Source organism: Actinia tenebrosa, unplaced genomic scaffold, assembly GCF_029948245.1.
Source record: "Actinia tenebrosa isolate PJP-AT-01 unplaced genomic scaffold, QUT_ActTen_1.0 PGA_scaffold15__27_contigs__length_11533743, whole genome shotgun sequence".
NCBI lineage: Eukaryota > Metazoa > Cnidaria > Anthozoa > Actiniaria > Actiniidae > Actinia > Actinia tenebrosa.
The window spans coordinates 646418-667988 of NW_028292575.1; the positions used below are offsets into that span (position 1 = coordinate 646418).

General features: G+C 37.3%; 5 protein-coding genes across 5 annotated transcripts; 2 read left to right on the forward strand and 3 right to left on the reverse strand.

Annotated features, from left to right (window-relative positions):
• Positions 1 to 13: 13 nt before the first annotated feature.
• On the forward strand, positions 14 to 2968 carry LOC116302677 (uncharacterized). The gene is made up of 2 exons (XM_031712021.2): positions 14 to 319; positions 1559 to 2968. The coding sequence occupies exon 2, from the start codon at positions 1587 to 1589 to the stop codon at positions 2709 to 2711; it is 1125 nt and encodes a 374-aa protein (XP_031567881.1). The 5' UTR covers positions 14 to 319; positions 1559 to 1586; the 3' UTR covers positions 2712 to 2968.
• Positions 2895 to 8600, reverse strand: LOC116302675 (ribitol-5-phosphate transferase FKTN). The gene is made up of 8 exons (XM_031712018.2): positions 7762 to 8600; positions 7037 to 7111; positions 6513 to 6737; positions 5689 to 5942; positions 5283 to 5545; positions 4428 to 4561; positions 4047 to 4177; positions 2895 to 3438 (listed from the first exon to the last, which is right to left on the reverse strand). The coding sequence occupies exons 1-8, from the start codon at positions 7852 to 7854 to the stop codon at positions 3225 to 3227; spliced, it is 1389 nt and encodes a 462-aa protein (XP_031567878.2). The 5' UTR covers positions 7855 to 8600; the 3' UTR covers positions 2895 to 3224.
• LOC116302674 (potassium voltage-gated channel protein Shaw) lies at positions 8588 to 13352 on the forward strand. The gene is made up of 3 exons (XM_089030199.1): positions 8588 to 9263; positions 10342 to 10459; positions 10920 to 13352. The coding sequence occupies exons 1-3, from the start codon at positions 8715 to 8717 to the stop codon at positions 11876 to 11878; spliced, it is 1626 nt and encodes a 541-aa protein (XP_088886325.1). The 5' UTR covers positions 8588 to 8714; the 3' UTR covers positions 11879 to 13352.
• Positions 12490 to 21185, reverse strand: LOC116302676 (uncharacterized). The gene is made up of 6 exons (XM_089030197.1): positions 21042 to 21185; positions 20247 to 20398; positions 20023 to 20067; positions 19786 to 19895; positions 14994 to 18687; positions 12490 to 14617 (listed from the first exon to the last, which is right to left on the reverse strand). Exons 1-5 carry the CDS (start codon positions 21091 to 21093, stop codon positions 16398 to 16400), a joined length of 2649 nt encoding a protein of 882 aa, XP_088886323.1. The 5' UTR covers positions 21094 to 21185; the 3' UTR covers positions 12490 to 14617; positions 14994 to 16397.
• LOC148910785 (CHRNA7-FAM7A fusion protein-like) lies at positions 13902 to 15051 on the reverse strand. Its single transcript, XM_089030600.1, has 2 exons — positions 14994 to 15051; positions 13902 to 14617 (listed from the first exon to the last, which is right to left on the reverse strand). The coding sequence occupies exons 1-2, from the start codon at positions 15049 to 15051 to the stop codon at positions 13902 to 13904; spliced, it is 774 nt and encodes a 257-aa protein (XP_088886726.1).
• Positions 21186 to 21571: the final 386 nt, after the last annotated feature.

Genomic DNA, 21571 nt, shown 5'->3' on the forward strand with positions numbered 1-21571 from the left:
CAATGTTTTCATCGATATTGACCATGAGATACCACTGACTCTGTGGCTCTTGATAGCAGACCTACATCAGTTGTAGCTTGCAGAATATCTCCGGCAAAAGAAACATATTTAGTCAAGCAATCTAATACTTCATAGCCGCATTGACTTGGTTTTCCTATCTATTAACATTCAGTGAACAGCTACGAAGGGTGTCGACTGAGCTTGGCGCCGGTGCAAGAGGATAGAAGACCGTTTTGTCTGGACGCAAAATGTGAAGAGAAATTGCCCTTGTTTTATGAGGATAATACTCTAAGACTGACTTTAATAGCGACAAACCAAGGTATTTATTTTCCGAGCCCATCCCACACGGCTTACTACCTCATCTATCTAGTATTTATTTTCATACTGGTAGAAATCTTACGTTTCTAAGGCTGTACAGAAAATTATTAGTGGAAAAACTGTGCGTTTTCGCTAAACAATTTTCAAATGGATATTTAAATTATAAAAAAAGGGTTTTCCTTGTACATTTGGCTAAGAATTCCCAGCTTATACCATTAGTTGTCTGTAATTTCCTGTTTTGAATAACACTCGAATCGAAACCTATTGCTTTCTATGATAACTCATCTATTTTTTCAGTTTCCTTGCTACTCTGAAGACCGTCAGTCGAAGATTATAGTGTATAATTTCACGGTTGTTTAATTACAAAAATATGGTTCACGATGAATAAGAGCAGAGTAATTTTTGAATAATAAAAGAGAAACAGAGTGAGAATATTTTTAATATTGTCAAAAACACGGTGGGCCAACAGGGAGCATCAGGCGGACGATCGATTCGATCGAATACTGCATGTTTTTTTAATACCGTAAGAAAATAATCTGAAATTGGTTTTAAATCGCTTTATAACTCAAATTTAATACAAAGATGAGCAAGTGTTTTTGCGTTCCTGAGAATAAGCGTTTAAAACATATCGTATCGAAGACAGTGTTTTTTTCAAAATCGAACCTGCTGTTATCAAATTTGGGCGTTTGTCACGCAAGAAGAATTTACGGTCACGCAAGCTCATTAACCTGAACAGGTGAACGTCCCTGAAACCTGAAATGTATAAAAAAGAAATTTCAAGCTGTTTTTCATTTTTCTTTTTCGAAAAATTAGTGAGAGTCGAAACTAAAAAAATATGATAATAGAGCAAGAATTTTAGATCCGAAATCTTGGCACAACTTGTACAACGCAACGCATGCGCAATGCGGGCGCGATCAAAAACGCATAAATTTGAAGTCCCTATTACTGCGCTTGCACTGGAGTTCAGTTTGACTTTGATTTATATAGGTGATAGGACTACATGCTGTCAAATCTTGAAATAATTGGACGAAAAACAAATCCAAGGACTGCGAACTAAAATTTGACGAGACCGTATGCAGGATAGGCACGTAGTAGTCCTATTTTATCCACCAACAGTTAAAACAATTTAGTACTTTTGACACTTTCATGTGTGCGGAACCAAGGTCTGAATTGAGTGTGTGGTTAAGGCATAATGGGGACAATTACTGATTAATCGGAAATTCAAATCTATTTTTTCCAGTGCTTCCAGTGATTCCCAAGCTTGCGCAATGGCAGAAGACAAAAATATAAATATCACATCTTCTTTTACCCCCATAATCAGTTCATCAGCTCAAATCGGCCCCGATGTGGTGGACCAAAGCTCGAGCTCTGCGGCACACCCGGAGACTTCAAAAATTAAACCCCCTGATGTAAAACCGAAGCCCAAACCAAAATCAATACTGGATCCCGAAGAAAGACGAACGGATTTGGACATTGACGCGCTGGTTCAGCTCGAAGCTAAACAACACGGTATTTTTAAAATTGACACAAATCTGGAAGGTATGGTGGACAAAACGAAGGCGATCAAGGAAGAATTTCGACGCCAGAGCATAGCTAATGAGCAATACTTCGTCAAAGACGCTCCTCCACTAGACTTAAATTCCCTAAACACCTCAACCGACCCCAACAAGTATATTTTCAACGTCGAGGGGTTAAAGGGTGTGGAAGTTGTGAACCTTCTAAGATGCGTAATCATCGAGTACAAAGATAGGCCCGAACAAGGACCGTTTTTCTTTCAATTTGCGGATGACAAAAAGTTCAAACTAGAATTGCTACCAACTGGTACACAGCCAGGGAATGGCTTAATCAAGACCGTTGGCCGACTTAAGTACTATAGTTATCCTGACATGTGTCATATGTTGAAGTCTGGAGGTGTGACAAGCAAGGGGTTGGGAATCATGTTGCAGAAACTCAACACAACTGGGTTGAAGTCCGCCCTTCACAATCAAATCAGTCCAATGAATGAGCTCCATTTTATGCTGCTCTTCGAGATCGCAAAACGGCTCGTGCGAGGCCCTCACGGTTACTCATTGTCGACGGAGCCTGAGCTGGACCAGTTACCGATCGGCGTCACAGTGGCACGAATGATCTCATTGTTTTGCAAAGGAAAAAGCTATCTGGATTACGAGGATGTGTTTGGATCACAAGACAAGTACAACCCTTTTACTGATTCCAGTGTGGTTCTACGAAGACAAAAGATTTGTGCTTTGAATAAAGCGTTTTTCGAGTTTGAAATCAAAACGCAAGAGGAGAACGAGTTCATTGGCAAGTTTTTGAAATACCACAATGGATACGTGCTAAAGACGGTCGAAGGCTACTTAGAAGAACTCGACATGGCTTTTAGGGGCCTTTGAAAAAATGAAATGTGATGGAAAAGATAAAAAACTAAATTTACGAATATTTAGGCACCAATTATCATGCATATTTATTTTTGTTATTGCCTGGTGTGATGGTGAAAAAATGGATTGTCAAAAAGAAAGTGCTTGGTCCGTATCAAACTCGAGCTCCTCCCTCTAACCCCACGCACCATAGCAACCTCTGGTAACCAGGAAAATGTATTATTGTATTTTATGTGAATATAATTACATCATAATAAAATGTTTTAAGAACATCGTTTTTGTTAGTATTTTCTTTTCTTTTTTGTCCGTCCGTCCGTCTGTCCTTCCTTCACTTCCTAACTTTTCCTTTCTTCCTTTCTCTAAGCGCGCGATATCACAAATTAGCCATTCAGGATCAACCAAGGTACGCGCGCGAGAGATCACGAATCCCATGAGAAATTATTCTTCGTCTTTCCAAATATAAACTTTGGGGTGAGGGGGGTAAGTAGCAGATGCGCACAAACCTAAATATTATTCTTATCATTATCATTACAACATCTGAATAACTTCCCTCCATTCTTTCTTATCCCACTCTCCATTTGGTCGTACATTTGGTGGACTTGCTTTCCAGTCCCAAGTCTTAACAGGTACATTCCACGTTTGACCATAGTTAGCTTCTATATACGATTTGGTTTCACACGGTACGCGGACCTTCATTGACAGAAATTCGGTCCAACAGAGAGTAAACTTGGGGAAAATATACCTAGTGATTAAAGATGGTTATTAGATTAATATTAACATTACCAATAGACTTATTCTCCAGGATGTAATTCTACTGAAATCCATGAGATGGTCGTGATGAAATAAAAACTGGGATAAGGCGTCAAAGTTGGTAGACTGGAATTCAGGGACTCCCATGATCCTCTACTTCCCGGTCCTAAAATACCCCTCTTCTCTCCTCTCCTGTCCTCTCCTGTCCTCTGCTCTGCTTCGCTCTGTTTCGCTCTGCTCTGCTGTCCTATCCTTTTTTTCATGTCCATTGAGTGGCACAACCAGGGATCTTGTAGGGGAGGTGCACAGGCAATATTATTTGCAGAACCAATAAAAAGGTGACCAATTAAAAAAAAAAAAAAAAAAAAAAGAACCAAAAAAACAAAAAATAAAAAACACAAGGGAATAACGGCTGGATGATTCTTAAAACTGTTACAATATGCAGATGGAAAGTGGTCTTCATTTAATCAAAAAACATTTGCATGCAATTTTAAAGCAAAAGGAGATAGATGAGTGGACCTTAAGCTTTTATGGGGGGTACACGTGCACCCTGTGCTCCCCCCTGGTTACGCCCTGGTGTTACAAAGAGCTAAACCTTACTTGAATTTCTTTCCTGTCCTGGCTTGGGTTCCACCATTCCACATGTAATCTTTTTCTTCATAAAAGAAAAATATGTCTAATTTTATTTTCTCCTCTTGAGTCCTAAATGACAACTCAAAGCTATCTTCAACCTAAAAACAATATGAAAAGAATACAATTACTGAATTTCCATGTTCCAAAGGTCTTATTATTGCAGGGTCACTCCACTCTTGCATGCTCATAAATTGCAGAGTCTCCCACGTTGGCAATTCTTGGCAGAGGAAATGGCAAGAATTTCTGCCAAGAATCGTCAACACGGGAGTCTCTGTTACCAGGGAATCATGAGCATACAAAGTCTCTACTGGTGCATTTATCTCCCCTTTATCAAACATCCTAATGTACCTTTCCAAACCTGTGAGAGAGAATAAGTCCATATCTGTTAAATCTGTCAATTAATTTAGTGTCGTAATCCTTGATCCAAATACCAATATCTACATCTTTACTGTGTGGAATGATCCCACACTGCCGATACCACCCTAAGGAGAGGAAAGGAATATAACTGTGAATTAACAGCCCTGAAAATTACATACTTTTGCACTATAAGAGGGCAAATGTCCAAGGGGGGTGATGAACATATGAGAAGGGAAAATGTTTAGTTCAAGAAAAATATAAAAAATAATGTAGAGGAAGTGTTGTTTTTACAAATCCTAGGGAGGAGGATATATTGTGTAGTTCCAGAAAATATCCATGCCTCTCCAGTGGAGGGGGATAAGAATTTCCAAGGGGTGGGGAGGGTCTGAGGAGGGTACATTGTGTATTACAAAGAAAATATCATAATTCACCCATGGAGGGGGATTTGGATTTTCAAGGTGTTGGGAAGGTCTGAGGAAGGTATATTAGAGACCTTTGGCATTGTGTTTACCGCTAACCTGTAAACGATAGGAATCGGGCCCCGAAAAACGCCCGCAAACTAGGAGAAACACTCGGCATCAATGAAATTTAATATGGCCACTCTTCCAACGACAACTTCCTTATGATGCCTTGATAAATGTCGAAAGCTTGAAGGAAAATGCCCGACGTCGAACGGCAGTTTGAGGTTCCAGGGGCTAGCAAGAACGTCTTGCTAAAGGTCTCTAATATCTCAACCTTCACTGCAAAGAGAGGGGGTTAAAACTTCCCAAGCAGGGAAGACAGTCATGGAAAATAATAGTGTTGCAAGCAAAAATCCCTCTCTAAGGGTGTAGTACCAACACTTACCTAGACATGTCCCGCTACTAAGCCAGAACCTAACGCCCAACCCATCAAGGGCTTGCTTGGCTTTTCTCAACACTTCTTTTGCCTGTGACATAAATAGTTCTGCATCAGGATTTCCTCCTTCTCCATATTTATAATAAAAAGAACGGGCTTGCTTCACATCACATTCAATGAACTTTGAAGATTTCATCTCTGATACAAAATTACTAGGCCTTTTTGGAATAAAAATGGCAATGTCATCCACAGATGTCTTGGTTAAGGTGAATCTGTAAATAAAAACATTTTAAATGTTACAATAATTATATTTAAAAAATTTTGTATATAGTTAATAATGCATAATTTCTCTCAGAAATTGTTTCTGGGTTTAAAGGACATCTCTACTACAATTTAATATTATTATTACACTCACTTATCAAATGCTCCAGGTGATTTACCAAAAGCATGATCCAACTTTCCAGTTCCCTCTGATGCAGAGCCATGCCACAAAAAGCCTTGCCGTTGATAAAAAATGACTATGTCAATAATATTTCCCTTGGAGGCGAAGGAACAATGTAAATCAATGCTTGAATATAAGGTTTGGTCTACTGTTATCTGCCTTGGGTCCTGATCTTTGCAGCAGTTGTTTTGGAAACCTTCTCTTAACAAAGCAAGCATGAAATTGTCCTGAATTAAAAGAAAAGGGGAGTCAAGAATGGTATTATGAGTGATTGTGTACTCAAGGGGATTAAAATAAGAGGTGGTCATCAGACAATGTCTGATCAGAGTTATTTTTTACTGGTCAAATCTTTGTCTTTCTAGTCATCTTGACCAGTAATGTTGAGCCAGAAACAACTGAGGTGTGAATTAAGCTAAGACTAACTCGGCCTATGATAATGACTGGTGATTGACCAGCTGTTATCTTAAGCCCTGTGATCATCTCTTAGATCTGTGGTCTTTGTTAGATTTCTGGACTGGGTTATTGCATGTAAGTACACTTTACAATTTCAAACTATGTGCATTAGCTGTCTTGGATCAGCCCAGAGGTGGTTTCAGGCTTTGATATGTGAGTTAGCCGTGCCCTGACTTAGATCAGCCCAGAGGTTGTTACAGGGTGCTATCTGTGAGTTAGCCATGGCCCGACTTAGAACAGCCCAGAGGTTGTTTCAGGGTTTGACCTGTGAGTTAGCCATGCCCTGACTTAGATCAGCCCAGAGGTGCATTCTGTGAGTTAGAAGTACATATCATCCATCTTACCCTAATCACTGACCATCTGTCACCAAACACACCAAGTATGATTTTTTTCTTGCCACAGACATGTCGGCAACCTGATGAGAGTTGAGGTGCGAAGTTCCATATATACTTTGAGGAGCTGTTAACAGAAAGCTGGTCAATGACAATATCTTGAAGAATCTCTGGATCAACTATAAAAAATTCGACATTGAATTCCAGGCTGATGTCTGCTATAGATTTGAGGTTTTTCTGAAATAATAAAGAAATAATTACTGTTAACACTATAAACATTGTATGTATATTAAATAGTTCTTAATTTTAAAAGGGTCAAATTTTATAATAGCAAGTGGCTAACAAACCCGGGGCCCTCATTCAATTATCAAATTGAAATTCAGAGAGAATCTGTGAGGGGAGGGGAGGGGGGCAAAATTGGCTCCAAAAAAAATTAACCAACAAGCAACTCTGCTCTTATATTATGACAAGTACAAGATTAGGTGATGCAGAAACTACGACTTGGTAAGGTATGGTTAAAAATATTTTATACCAACCCAGGCAGGGCTGTCCTTTTTTGCTCCAAAATTACCAAGTCCTACAGCTTTTCCAATTCTGGATGTCCATGAGTTCTAAAATTAAGCAGACCAACTTTGTTAATAATTTGTTTAATAGAAAATTTAAACTTTAACAGACATTAATGGTTTACAGTTTTCCTATTCTAATCTGGGAAAATCACAGTAACTCAGGTTTTTCCTCCCCTCCTTACCCCCTATCGAAAGTCTCCGCCCTCTCAAGGAAGCCAAAGACAGGTGCACTTATAACTTGAAAACAGCTGTGAACTTTTATTCCTAACATTAAGATACATTAAAAAAATTAAATTAAATGTTAACTATATAAATATGAAATAAAAATAATTAATACACGAGATTTTTTTATTTTCTTGCTTCTTTATAAAAAACCGTGTGGCTAAAGATAGGAATGACTTCCAATAAGAAAAACAATTCTCGCATTTAAAAAATTATTCTCAATGTGAACTTAGTTAATGTAAAAATATTCTTCAAATTAAAAGCGTTTACAAACTTTTACGAAGAAAATCGAGTTACCCTACAACATTTTCAACATTTCTTCACAAGTCTTGTTATTTTTTGTCAATGTTTAAAGAAGGGATAAAGGAATATAGAAGAGATTATTTGAAAGCTTAAATGACTTTTTAATGGCTGTGAAGAGATAGAAAAGAAATGAAAGTCGTTAGCTACACTTGAGTCAATCGTCACCTTACCTGGTCATAAAGTCCTCTGATAGAGATGATTTGAAGTAATAGAAACGACAAAGAAGCAAACAAAAGCACCACAAGGATGACGGCTCTCCGCATTTGAATTCAAAAGGTAGTATACTCGCTCTATGTTCATATTATTTGAGGGTTATTTATGAGTTTCTAGTGATTTCCTTCGGGTTGCTTTGAACTTTGAATGGGCGGCCATCTTGGATTAAGTTCAGGAAGGACTGGTGAGGAGCAGGGTATGAGACGCGCGCGGTGAAGCGGGAAATTTTGGGTTGCCGGGGACTCGTTGCCGGGATCTTTCGCTCTCTTAGTGTTTTCCTTTTTCTTTTCTTTTCTTTTTTCTTTCTTTTTTCCTTCTTTCTCGTTTTTTCTTTTTTCCTTCATTCCATTTCTTTTCATTTCTTTCCTCTCTTTCTTTCATTTTTCCATTTCTTCAACCTGAATAAAAGCCAAAATCAGGAAAAATTTTGAGTATTCTACTACTAAGAATACTAACAATCTAAAGCCTAATAGTCGTAGCTGTAAACTAAGTACAATGGCTTAGATTGGCATCAGCTAGTCAATTGTATTTTCTAGTATACTATAAAATGGCTCTTATTCAACAGGATCAAAACACCCCTTGGCACAAGAAATTCAAAACGCCGCAATGGTTGATGGAAAGAAAGGCGTACTATCGCAAAATATACGACCAACTTAAATTCTGCATTCTGATTAGTTGTATTTTCAATAATGGTGTGGGATAGTGCACGGATTACAGGTCTTGGCTGGGGCTAATGGTTTTAATATGCCAGATGTTTTTGTTAGAGTCCCGGATGCTGTTCAAATATGCATATACTGATCCGTGATAAAAAAATAAATTACTTAAAAGCCAGAGTGAAAAACGACAGAGCAAATGGAAATGGATTTTTGGTGATTCCAGAATTCAAAGCTTCTTGCAGCAATAACGAAAGATGTCTCCAACGGAAAGGAGAGAGACATTTTCTAGGAGAGAAACGCAAAGTTTTAAGTCATCGAAGGATGTCAAAGACCGCGTCATTATCAATTGTGGAGGCAAGCGATTTCAGCCATATTTGAGCACACTAAAAAACATTCCTGATCTTCCATTAGCAAGGCTAGTAGAGAACAAGACTAAACTCGACTATGATCCGGAGAACGGGGAGTATTTCTTCGATCGACACCCAGCAGTTTTCGCTCAAGTTTTGAACTATTTTCAAACGGGAAATCTCCATTGCCCGAGAAATGTTTGTGGACCGTTGTTTGAGCAAGAACTAGCTTATTGGGGCATCGATGAACAGCAAATGGAATCGTGTTGCTGGAGTAACTATACGAAACATCGAGATGCCCAAGAGAATTTAAAAGCTTTAGACTTTAGACCGAAATACGACGAGGACGAAGGCAGACGACGAATACGGCTAGATCCAAGTCTTTCATGGTGGCAAAGACATCAACCAATCGTCTGGGAAATTTTAGACGAACCTTATTCTTCCCCAACTGCAAAGGTATAAAAGATAACGATATCTGAATGTTCATTTGTTATCGGTCATTTCTGTAAACGTAATGTTTTACCGCAAAACATTTTGAACCAGTTAGTGGTTTCAGTTCTGTTGTACGCGAACGCAGCAAATTATTAATGGTTTTTGAGACACATTTTTTTATTTGAACATTTTGAACATAAACTTTATTTTTATTTTTATAGATGAAAAACACTTTAAAGGTCTTAACACCACATACAATTTTGGCTCCATCGTATACTTTTTTTTTAATATAATTTTTTCCCCCCGCACATTTAACTCGTCGATTTTGGAACATAAACTTTATTTTTATTTTTATAGATGAAAAACACTCTAGAGGTTTTTTCTTCAATTTAACTCTCGTTAATATTTATATATCACGTACAATTTTGGCTCCATCGTATACTTTTCTTCAAATCATTTATTTTTTCGCACATTAAACTCGTCGATTTTGGAAGCCAGGGAAACGCTGATTATTATCACTACGAACGTAAAACACCATTGTTTTTAGAATTTTATTTAGCAGCTTACTATTTTTCTACAGTTTCATAACGACCTCTTCAGGATATCTCACGATATCTGTCTTTTACCATAAAAAAAAAAAAATAAAAGTAAATGTACATTGTCGATATGTTTTATTCAAATGAAAACGGAAAAATTTACAATTCAAACGAGGAACGGATGAAATATGATCAGTCACAAATTATACAGAAGGAAAACCAAAGAAAAAAAGCAGGAAAACGATAAATGTAAACCACAACAAAATATAGCAAAATATAACCTATACTAGTCATAAAATATTAAAGGATTTAAGTATTTAAAAGCGTAAATTTTGTATTATTTTATGGGAATTAAACCTTTATCTCTAAAACAATAACGATATCACAACATGAAATTTCCAGGAAAAAAAAAAAAAAAAAAAAAAAAAAAAAAATAGCGCTTATAGAAATCATACCTTTCTTACGAAAAAAACCCCTATATATATCTATTATGATTTAGGTCATGCAGTCAAAGCAGAGAAAAAAAATTGGTAATAAATTCGAATCATCATTTTTTGTTGTTTCAGGTTTTCGCCTGGGTTTCGTTGTTTTTCATCATCACCTCAATATTTACGGTTTGTCTTTGGACATTGGACATCTTTAAGACCATACATGATAAACCACTGTTACAAAATAATACAAATAGTAAGTACTGCTTTTTATTTTGCTGCTACACAGGAGGATTTCCGATGTTTTACATCGCTCTTGTCTCACGAAAAAAAGTTGTATACGAGCATTTGTGTCCGTGTAACATAAGTGAACTACCACTTCTGTGACGAACGATTCACTCGATCTAGTATCGTTGTCACGTACATTTACTATTTGTGTGTTCGTTTGTTCCTTCCTTCCATCCTTCCTTCCTTCCCTCCCTCCCTCCCTCCCTCCCTCTCTCCATCCCTCCATCCCTCCATCCATCCATCCTTCCATCCATCTATCCATCCATCCATCCATCCATCCATCCATCCATCCATCCATCCATCCTTCCATCCATCCATCCATCCTTCCATCCATCTATTCATCCATCCATCCATCCATCCATCCTGCCTTACATTATTACACTCTTCCTTCTTCTTTTCTTTCCTTAATGTATTCTCTCTTGTTTCAGAAACCAATGTTACAAGGACCAGAACATTACCCTCACACTACCCTCGAGACACTCTCATGATTATTGACTCAGTCCTCACAGGATGGTTTACACTCGAGTTCATCCTACGCGTGGCCTTCTCCCCCAGTAAGATCCAGTTCATTTTCAAATTCCAAAACTGGGTGGACCTCTTCGTCTTGATACCACTATACCTCATGCTAGCCTTTGAACGCTCTCTTACAATTGATATTCTCAACACTCTTCGACTCATAAGAATATTCCGGTGTTTCAAGCTGTTGTATGATCTTCAGATCCTGACCAAGACGGTCAAAGCGAGCCGCCAACATCTCATGATTCTTCTATTCATCCTCATCATTCCTGTCATTGTCTTCTCGAGTCTCATCGTTTACTCAGAAACCAAATGGGGAAACGATGAATCCAAGAAGAAATTCCATAGCATTCCTAATTCGGTATGGTGGGGTATCATCACCATGACAACGGTGGGGTACGGCGACATGGTACCGGCAACGTTCGTGGGGAAGATAATAGGTGGTATTGCCTCCATATGCGGTGTGATTATCCTATCCACGTCGGCCTCCGTGGTTGGCAGTACATTTTCATTGTATTACAATCTTGCGCAAGCGCAGATGAAGATCCCTGAAAAGCGCCGAAAAATTGACGTTGAATTCCAAAGTCTCCCATCAGTCCTTGCGTGCCGTTCAAGCCAGGCTGATTCCACTGTGACGTCATCGGACAGCGGTTATCAAAAGTCTCCCAATCGGCTTCAGATTTGTGACAGAAACAGTTTTGCCTTCGAGGGAAATAACGGTCATAATGCGGCAAGTAAAATGCCTTGTATGTGCACTTGTACAAGAGAAACTAGCTCGTCTGTTGCTATCCCCATGACGCATGTGCCGACGTCACCAAGGCCACCTTTGACGAGGAAGGCAAGTATTAGAAGAGAGAGTATCCTTGTGTAATATGCTGTGTTGAGATGGGCGAGAAAACTATGTTAGCCATGACGAGATTGAATGGTGAATGTACTTCACAGTAATACATCCATGCAAACGATTCCAAGAGACTGTGTGGGACACTAACATAGAAAAATAAAGAATGCTAATGAAATATGCTAGGTTAAACGAGAACTATATCAGCCATGATGAGATGGATTTGAAATGTTAAGAAAATATAAACAGGTATCCCCTCCAGACATAATCCATTATAACAATCTCAGGATGCTGTAGGAAGCATATTGGGGTGACACACACCCAATGGAATGAATGATAGAAACACGTGCCCAAAGTTATAATCCATTATAACAATCTCAGGATGTCGTAGGAAGTATATTAGGGTGACACACCCAATGGAATGAATGATAGAAACACGTGCCCAAAGGTATAATCCATTATCACAATCTCAGGATGTTGTATGAAGCATATTGGGGTGACACACACCCAATGGACTAAATGATAGAAACACATACCCCAGATATAATCCATTCTTACGATATTTAGGAGATTGTAGGAAAAATATTGGAGCAACATACACCCATAAGTACCCAACACCCAGCCTGTGGACTTGAAAGACAATATTGAGTGACTGTAATATATTGTGTAAAAATATATGATAGCATACATGCTTTAGATCGCTATCCTTTGACCACGTCAGTTCTACATTCTGCTGGTTCCTCGTGGTAATGAGAGTGATTTGACTTGGCCCGTGAAACAAAGATAAAAGTGATAAAAAAGAAGAAAAAAACAATGGGAAAAGAATTTCATTACTACCGAATTATACTTGCTATTTTTTTCATGGGCCAATAAGTAAAGCCACTCTAAATAACATGAAATAATAACTGCTAAAAGAGGTCGGTAATAAGTGTGTAAATATATAAATCATTTATGAGCTCGCGGCAAATTTATCTTACAGATATAATCAATTGAATCATTTTTTGTATAAAATATAAAGTGTATAATTTAGTATTGCGTCCTGGGAAATAGGTGTTAGTGTATATATAGCACTATCAAGAGAAAATGAACAAAGAGAAGGAATCCCCGTGCCCCATCATGTGCACACTTTGATGCTATTTTTAGAATCATTGATGCTATTTTTAACTCGTTACCATGCCCGCGCGATAATCATGCTTCCCTTTAATGCCTCGTTTTAGGACACGAAAAGCGCCATATTTCTCTACGTCCACGACAAAAACACAGGCTTTGTTTACTGTAAGACTGGAAGCCGCCTACTCTCAAGAAATCAATCAATCAGGTTCTTCGCTTAAAATGTCTCCAAGGTAAAAATAGCAACAAATTGTGCACATGATGGTTACAAGGCTATATGGGTAGGATTCCTTCTCTTATTTCATATTCTCTTGGCACTATTACACTCTACTTGTCTCGTTTTCTGTTTTGTGTTATTCTGACTATTACACGCTAATAAATAGTACACTTTGTTTCACGGGTTAATGAAAATTACTTTAAATACGGTAAGTAGAATGAAATCACTAAACCCATGAAATAGATTTTAGACTAATATACATTGGTAGGACCTAATTCCATTGTTTTCATTAGTGCCTATTACACGTTGACTGGTATTTTTTCATTTCAAGTTTAAATAATTTCACTCTATTACTGAGTGCTAAACTACATGTAAAATAATTAATATTATTATTATATATTAAAGACATAAACCAGAAAGTCGTTTGTTTCTCGAGGAAACTGACTAGCAGAAGAAAGACTGAAGAAGGAAGGTTTATAAGGAGGACAAGACAATTTCTTTATCGTACTGGATTCTAAATTCCTTGTCGTTGAAATAGAGACAATAATACTTCAATATATTGACTTGGTTTCTCAACAAAAATTGATTAACGTTTACACAATAAAAATATATACTTTTTTTGACTGTAATGAAAATGCTTATATGTGCGCATACATGCGTATAAAATGCGTAAAATCCAGCGCTTAAACCCCTGCCCCTCCCCTACAAATTTACCCAAAAGCGTTGATCTTAATCCATAGCAGCATTGAGATAAATAGCGGCGTATGTTGCTGCAACCATTATGATACTTAAGATAAAGAAAAGCTGATTGAGAAGGATAGAAATGTCTTGCCAAGTTGGACTTTCAAATTCCTGCGAATCATTTTGCTCAAAGATAGCAGGGATGTGAGGTGGGGCATCCAATTCCTTTAACGCGACTTCGTTCACGTAGAGATTACTCTGCGAGATTGATTTTTGGGGGCGTGATTTCGTAGAAGGCGGTTTTTTCCCAAGGCATGGACAACAGCAACAGTAGAATCTTTGCAGCCAAGCTGGGGGTTCTCCAGTGCCGTGAAAGCATCTCAGGACAATGATTGTTTCTATAAGAATAACTGCATTCTCTGTTATGGCAACGATGAACAGAAGACCTGTGATAGGGATCTGTTTAGACGTTTCTGGTAGAACGTCAGCGATTATGAGCAAATACACCGACATGGCGAGCATAATGGTGGTAATGAAACCAATTCTCTCTCCACTTTCGCTTGGAATTATGAAGCTCAAAAGAGATAAAAGACACAAAATAGCACTCGGTATAAGGAGATTCAGTACAAAGTACATGGGCTTTCGTTTAAGAATCAGCTCAAACCCAACCACGCTGAAAGCATCAGAACAACAGCTTGATAAATCTTCTTTTCTCAAAACGTCGATCGTCTGGACAGTCCAGTCACCGCTGGTTATAAACTGCTCTGAAAAATACACGATTTAAAACTTATTTATCAAAAAAAAAAAAAAAAAAAATCTATAAATAAAAATAAGATCAAATAACCAATAAAAGTAGTATATCAGTAATTATATTAAAAATAATGACTAATAATTTTATATACGAGATTTTGGCGGGAAAGGATCAACGGACACACGCGCGCGAACCACTGACATGACGCACGTGCTGCTAAGAATTCCGTTTAAGCGCCAAAATGATTTTAAGTTAAAAAATAACAAAGGCAAGAGTAAAGAAAAAACGAAAATAAAAAAAAGCAAAAACAGCATTTGTATTTATCGTAATACATTTTTATCTTTTGAAACTACCGACAGGCAATTTACGAAAAGGAATATCCAATTTACCTGCTTTGGAATTAGTTCTTTGACTTTGTAGCTTCAGAGCAAGGGCTCGTTTCGTCATGGTAAAAGAAGAGAACTTCATTTGACATTTCTGAGTATCAAAAGGCCAGTATTCTACACTGATTTCACAATCACTTGTAAAGATGGCGGGGGACCTCCAGATACATTGGCCACCGTCTCTTACAATAACATTGGTTTGAAACTTATTTCTGCCTCCAGCGACTGATATGGTTCATATGAAAATCATTCCATATATTGATATGACATTTGATATTGGTGACAATAACACAATTCAGTTCTGGTGCGCATGCTCACTGATGACCGAAAACAAGATGGCGGACCGTGTAAAACGTTTTTCTCGTCCACCAAAATGATTCATTGAGGAATGTAGTCGTAAAAAAGAACCAGGAATAAAGCGAAAGCAAAAAAACGACAAAAGTCTTTACGATGTTGAGATTGTTGAAGTCGATAGGGAAAGAAAGAAGTTGAAAATCCATTTTGTTGGATATAGCGACAAGTTTGACGAATGGCGAGACTATGACAACGAAGGCGAATACTTTCCATTTATTCGCTTGGAGAAAGCTTATATTCCAGGCCAGCAGTCACTAGAAGACCGAAAGTTTGTTTTTCATGAACAGCTTTATCGCTCAATTAAAAGAGCTTTGTGGTCAGGCCGACGGGACGACCCTTCGACGAGAATAGAAATAAATGTTGAACAGGATGTCTTTTACTCCGGACTTGGAAAGATCACAAACAGTATTCTTCATAGGGGAAAGGACATTTATAAATTGGAAGACAACCGGTCTTTGGACGCTATACTAGGGACAAGGTGGGATGAGAGGATTCTTAATTGCATTGGAGATTATGCTTTTGTAGAAAAACAAACTGTACGGTACTGGATCACTAAGAAGAACCCAATTCAAGAGTTTAAGTACATTGGTGGTAAATATGTTAAATCAGAAATCGAGGATTCATTTATGCTTGTATTTATGTTTGTACGAGGTGATGGAAATAGGAAGCAATATCTTAAAAACAATACATAAACATTTACCTTCAGATACTCAATGGATTTAATGGATTCCTTTTCAAGAATTATAAAGACAACATTTTGTTAATAGCCATGGTTATATCAAAATATCAATGATAAACATTATTGCAATTTTGTTTGTTTGTTTTGTGCATGTTTCCTAAATGCTAAACCACATACTGTAAAAAAACTGCTTTATGTCTAAATTCATAATTGCTGAAAACTCACAACTGAAAACTTGTTAATAGCCATGGTTATATTAAAATATCAATGATAAACAGTATTGCAATTTTGTTTGCTTGTTTTGTGCATGTTTCCTAAATGCTAAACCACATACTGTAAAAAACTGCTTTATGTCTAAATTCATAATTACTGAAAACTCACAAAGTGCAGCTTGGCACCCACTTATTATTCACTTTATCAAGATGACCACAGCAAACTTCAAATGCACACCTTTTGCATTTTTTGGTGCATGTCTTAATGTTGTGACCTTGTTCCAGACAGTTTGAGCAAGTCAAAGAATTTTTTTCTCGCTGGTAACCTTCTGCCTCAAGGTGCTGCACTCTTTGTTTTTTCCAGAAGAGTTGTCTCAAAGCAGATACCCCTCGGTGGTTGGATGATCTTAAATAATTTTTAGATGCCGTATCATTATATTTTTCCATCCCTTGTTGATTGAAATGTGCAATATTTTTGTATAGCTTCAACAATTCAGGAACATGACAGTAAAGAGTGTGCATATATGGTGTAATATCTTTACCCTGATAAAGATTAAGAAATTGTTGAAACCAGGATTTTATTTTATCTTTCAGCTTGACTGTTGATTCTTCATTATCATAGTCCAGTTTTAAATCTCCAATAATGTCCAAAAAATCACCCCAAAGTTTCTTCAAATTATCTGTGTATTCATATGTTGGAAGCAGAGTATTGAAGTCAATGTGCTGAAAAACAGTTAGTTTTTCTGGTCCAGTTAGATCCCTATAATCAAGTTTTTTAGTATTTGGCTCTACCTTCCATTCAAATGTTATTCCAATGTTCTTTAAAAATGCCTCATACCCTGCCATGTGTTTGTATTTTTCCCTTTTAAAACCATTTGGAAAAGTTTTAACATTTTCAATTGCATCCTTCCTCCTCAATTCTCTAATCAGAAGCTCAATGAGGTTGTCTGATATTCTTAAAAACAAGTGCAAAGTATCAATGATAACATGGTCTAGTGGAATAAAATTGAAGAGGGGTTTTGATTTGCAATTAAACCGTTTGGATCTTGAATGTTCAGTTATTTCATCATGTGTCCTTGCTCCAAACTTCTTATCAGTTAAGGACCAGGTTTTGGTTATATCACATCTAGATTCTCTGGGACACTTGCAATAAATGCATGCATAATCCTGGTTTGCTGGGCCTAATCCACAGACACATGCTAAGAATTTCCAATCACCTCCTAGGAAGTATTCAATTTTAAACTTTTGTCCTTCAACATCAATTTCATCAAAGTTTTCCATTTCTGTTTTTAAGTGACTTAGACTTTCTGCAAGATTGTCATAGGTTTCTGTGGTTTTCATTACAGCCAATAAATAATTACCTTTATCACTCATTGCAATATCCTTTTCATTGAGTATAGTGTAAGTAAAATTAACTATTTTTAATCTTTTGCCAATACTTGTTCCATCACCACTCAACTTCACCTTGATTGTATTTTCATTTTTTAGCATCCCCTTGTTTTTAAGCCTCTTGGTTTGTTCAATCAAGCTTTCCTTAAATGAAATCTGAACACCCTCTGCCTCTCCTGGTGTGTCTGTAAGCCTCCATTTGGCATTCAAATCTGATATTCTTTTATTAAGTCGATACATATTTGGCATTTCAGTTGATTTCAAGGCCAGTTCATGCCAAGCTTCATTGGAAATGTTAAATTTGTCCTTTATGTACAGCCAAAAGTTGAGATCAGTAATTTCCTCATCAGTGAGTGTTACAGGATTGTTCTCTTTGAGAGGGAGTTGATCTTTATCAACTAGCTGTAAGGTTTCATATTCTTGGGTTGCATTGTTAAAGATCTCTACTTTTGTAGCAATGAAGTCATGATGACCAAGAAAGGAGAGGGTTGCATTACATTGCTCTTTCATCTGGCCCTTTACCCTGTATTGGTGCCTTTTTGTGAACTCATGAAAACTCTTTTTCTTTGAAGACCCTCTTTTGTTTGGTGTTGCTTTTTCCTGGTTCTTTATAACTTTTTTGACTAAATTTTTGAATCTCTTTTTGTAGAAGTTACAAGAGCTTTCCGATTTTTCAAGAGCAGCCTGTAGTTTTTCTTCTACTTTCAGCCTTTTTGACACTTCTTCCACAACAGTGTCTTCTAATGCTCTTTTTTGGCCTCTAAGATTACTGTTCTGTTGTTCAAGTGCACACTTGTCAATTTCTGAGTAGTACACAGTAAATTTATGAGTAGTCCCTCTCCATTTATTTTCTAATCTCCTGAGAGAGAAGCCACCCTTCCTAGCTGCAGCCTTTGCTTTGCTCTTTAAAACAGAAATCGTTTTTCCAAATACATTCAGTATACGATTGTTAATTAAAACCCCTTCGACTCCAGAATCTGTCAAAATCCTGCTCACAACCTCTGATAAAGCAGAAGTTCCACAGCCAGTACTATCCCTTTTCTTAGAGATGGCATAGATTAAATAGCTACAATAAAATGAATACAATAAAATTATTTTTTATACAATTCGACTTCACTAATTTGAAAATAAAAATAAGAATAAGAATAAAAATACGTTTATTGAACGCTTAAATAAAAAAAAAAAGCTTAATTATTCCAACTTACTTCGAAATTTCGTAAGTGAAGGTAGGAGAATTTGCCTTAAATTGATCATTTTGTTCCCTAAAATCGTCTTCTATGGCTTCTACAGTTTGACAATAGAAGATCAAAAGGACAAAGACCAGATGATGTAGTTTAGCAGCCATTTGACGTACCAAAAATCTCACAAAAGTAGACTTATAATATATCAAAACAAAGATAATTTATTCAAGATTTCAGATTTGGCGGTAAAATCATGATTCAAAGGCGGGTATTGAAGCTAGACCCAGTTATTCGCAGCTAGATAGTCGAGAATCGAGTAACGCCTTGTAAAATCGACTCTCAACGGTACTCGGAAAACACAGATTTGACGTACCGAAAAATGCCTCAAATCATTTAATATTACTACTAGTAATGGTTTACATACTGCTTTACTTAAATCCAGTGGTAAATGAAAGACAGACTCACTTAAATTCACGAGAGAGCGTAAAATAGTCGAAAAATCCGTGTATTTTCTCGCTCAACATATGAGCTTCGTACCGGAAGTGAGCTCGCCGGAATATGATATATGGCATTTGACACCAGTGATTTTCATATGCGTCGGCGCTAAAGGAAAAGAATGAAAGAATAAATAGCTGGATGGATGGATGGATGGATGGATGGATGGATGGATGGGTGGATGGGTTTGTGGGTGGATGGGTGGATGGGTTTGTGGGTAGATGGGTTTGTGGGTGGATGGGTGGGTTTGTGGGTGGATGGATGGGTGGGTGGATGGATGGGTGGGTGGATGGATGGATGGATGGATGGATGGGTGGGTGGGTGGATGGATGGGTGGGTGGGTGGGTGGGTGAGTGGGTGGATGGATGGATGGATGGATGGATGGATGGATGGATGGATGGATGGATGGATGGATGGATGGATGGATGGATAGATGGATGGATGGATGGATGGATTGACAGATCAAATAAGTTAGCATGTTTTCTTACTTGTTCAGCAAGCCCACATCAGGGACCCATATTTCACTTGGATCGACTGTGATGCTAGAAATGCCGCCTACCGTCCTCTTGTTCCATGTTAGAAATGCATTCTTCCAAGTCTAAACAACAGCAATTACGGATTTTTAGTATTTTCACCGCGAGCGCGCAGTCAAGACAATCATTTTCGTTTATGCGCAGTTTCATGAGAGCAACGTTAGGGCAGACTTGTTGTATGATGTGACTTACTTGAGTGATCCAAACACTGACTGTCAACTGTTGACTCTTGCTATCCTGGTTAATACAGAAAGAGGAAAATGTTAATGAAAATCTAAAGCAAAACCAAAAGTAAAAAACTCTAATTAACATATCTATTAACACAACCAACAACTGACAAACTAATTCCCTCCTCTCGCCAATTTTCCCAAAAGGTTTTGAAAAGACCAAGAAATTAAGCCAAAACATTTTCTTACCACTTTAATGACTTTACTGAGTTTCACGTCGAAAGTTACTTCAACAGTATCGCTGCTGTTGACGACAGGTCTGACTTTCTTGTTGTAGGACTTAAATAAATTGGCTAAAAGTGTGTTCTCGTACGAAGAGCTGCTGTTGTCGACTTTTGCTCCTGGAAACATGTAAATGAAGACTAATTATTATATTGTAAAATAGCACTCAGGCAAGCAGGCAAGCAGGTAATGAATTTTCTGCTTCATATAATTCAAATGTCAAGACATGTTCTATGACATCAAACATACTTGTTGCGTCAATTGTTTTGTCACGATAACTGAAGTGACGCACAACAACTTAACCATAGCATTAAGGAATAGGGTCGGGAAGCATTTCGAAGCCAAAATAATTGAAAAATATCGATGTTTGACTATAAAAAAAAACCGAGATGAATGAAGAACTTAGACCAAAATGCATTTTTTTCTAGCAAACGCGATGAAAAAATCGCTAAAACTTTGCAACAACAGACTAATTTATGATTTCACATTTTTTAGATATTTCGTGGGAAAAAAATCCTGATTTGATTTGAAACCTCTCGTGGCTTATTTAATTAAAATTATAAGGTGAGTTAGTTTTGGGAAATTATGTTTTATTTTAACCAAATAGTTTTTCGTCGGGAAGTATTGAAAAATGTACTTGACAACTTTGAATAGTTTCCTTAGGTTCTAAAGAATCTGGTTCTCAAAGTACGAATAATGGATTTTACTCCTAAATTATAAGTAAATATAACAGTTCAAACATGAGGATAGCAAAGCACTTACCTGAGGAATGGTAGAGAGAGATAAATAAAAGGACAAAATAAACGAGCTTCATTATGGCGAACAAACGTTTTAAAAGACACTCAACTGAACAGAACTGATTGAAGATCTTTAATAGTCGATTTTGAATAGATTTGTATTATAAACCCAATCAGGTGTCACGTCAGGGTCACGTCAATATTGTTTGTTGAATGGATGTTTTGCATGGTTAGATCACTACTGTCAATTACCAAGGCAACGAAGGATGGCATGCAGAGAAATCAGATAGCGATGATATCACGCGATGATAAACAAATTAATAATGTAACAAAACAGATCAGATAATAAAATATTCTGATAACGTGTATTACATGTACATAATGCAGAGAAATCAGATGTCACATAACGAGAATTTAAATATTAGCTTGATCAAAAATTAAGCAATGCAAATGACAAACTATATGCCTGATCATAATGTTGTCATGCATTAATACGGAATTCCGCCGACCGAGGCTCTCAGGCTCAGGAAACGAAAATGATACTACTTTTAGCTT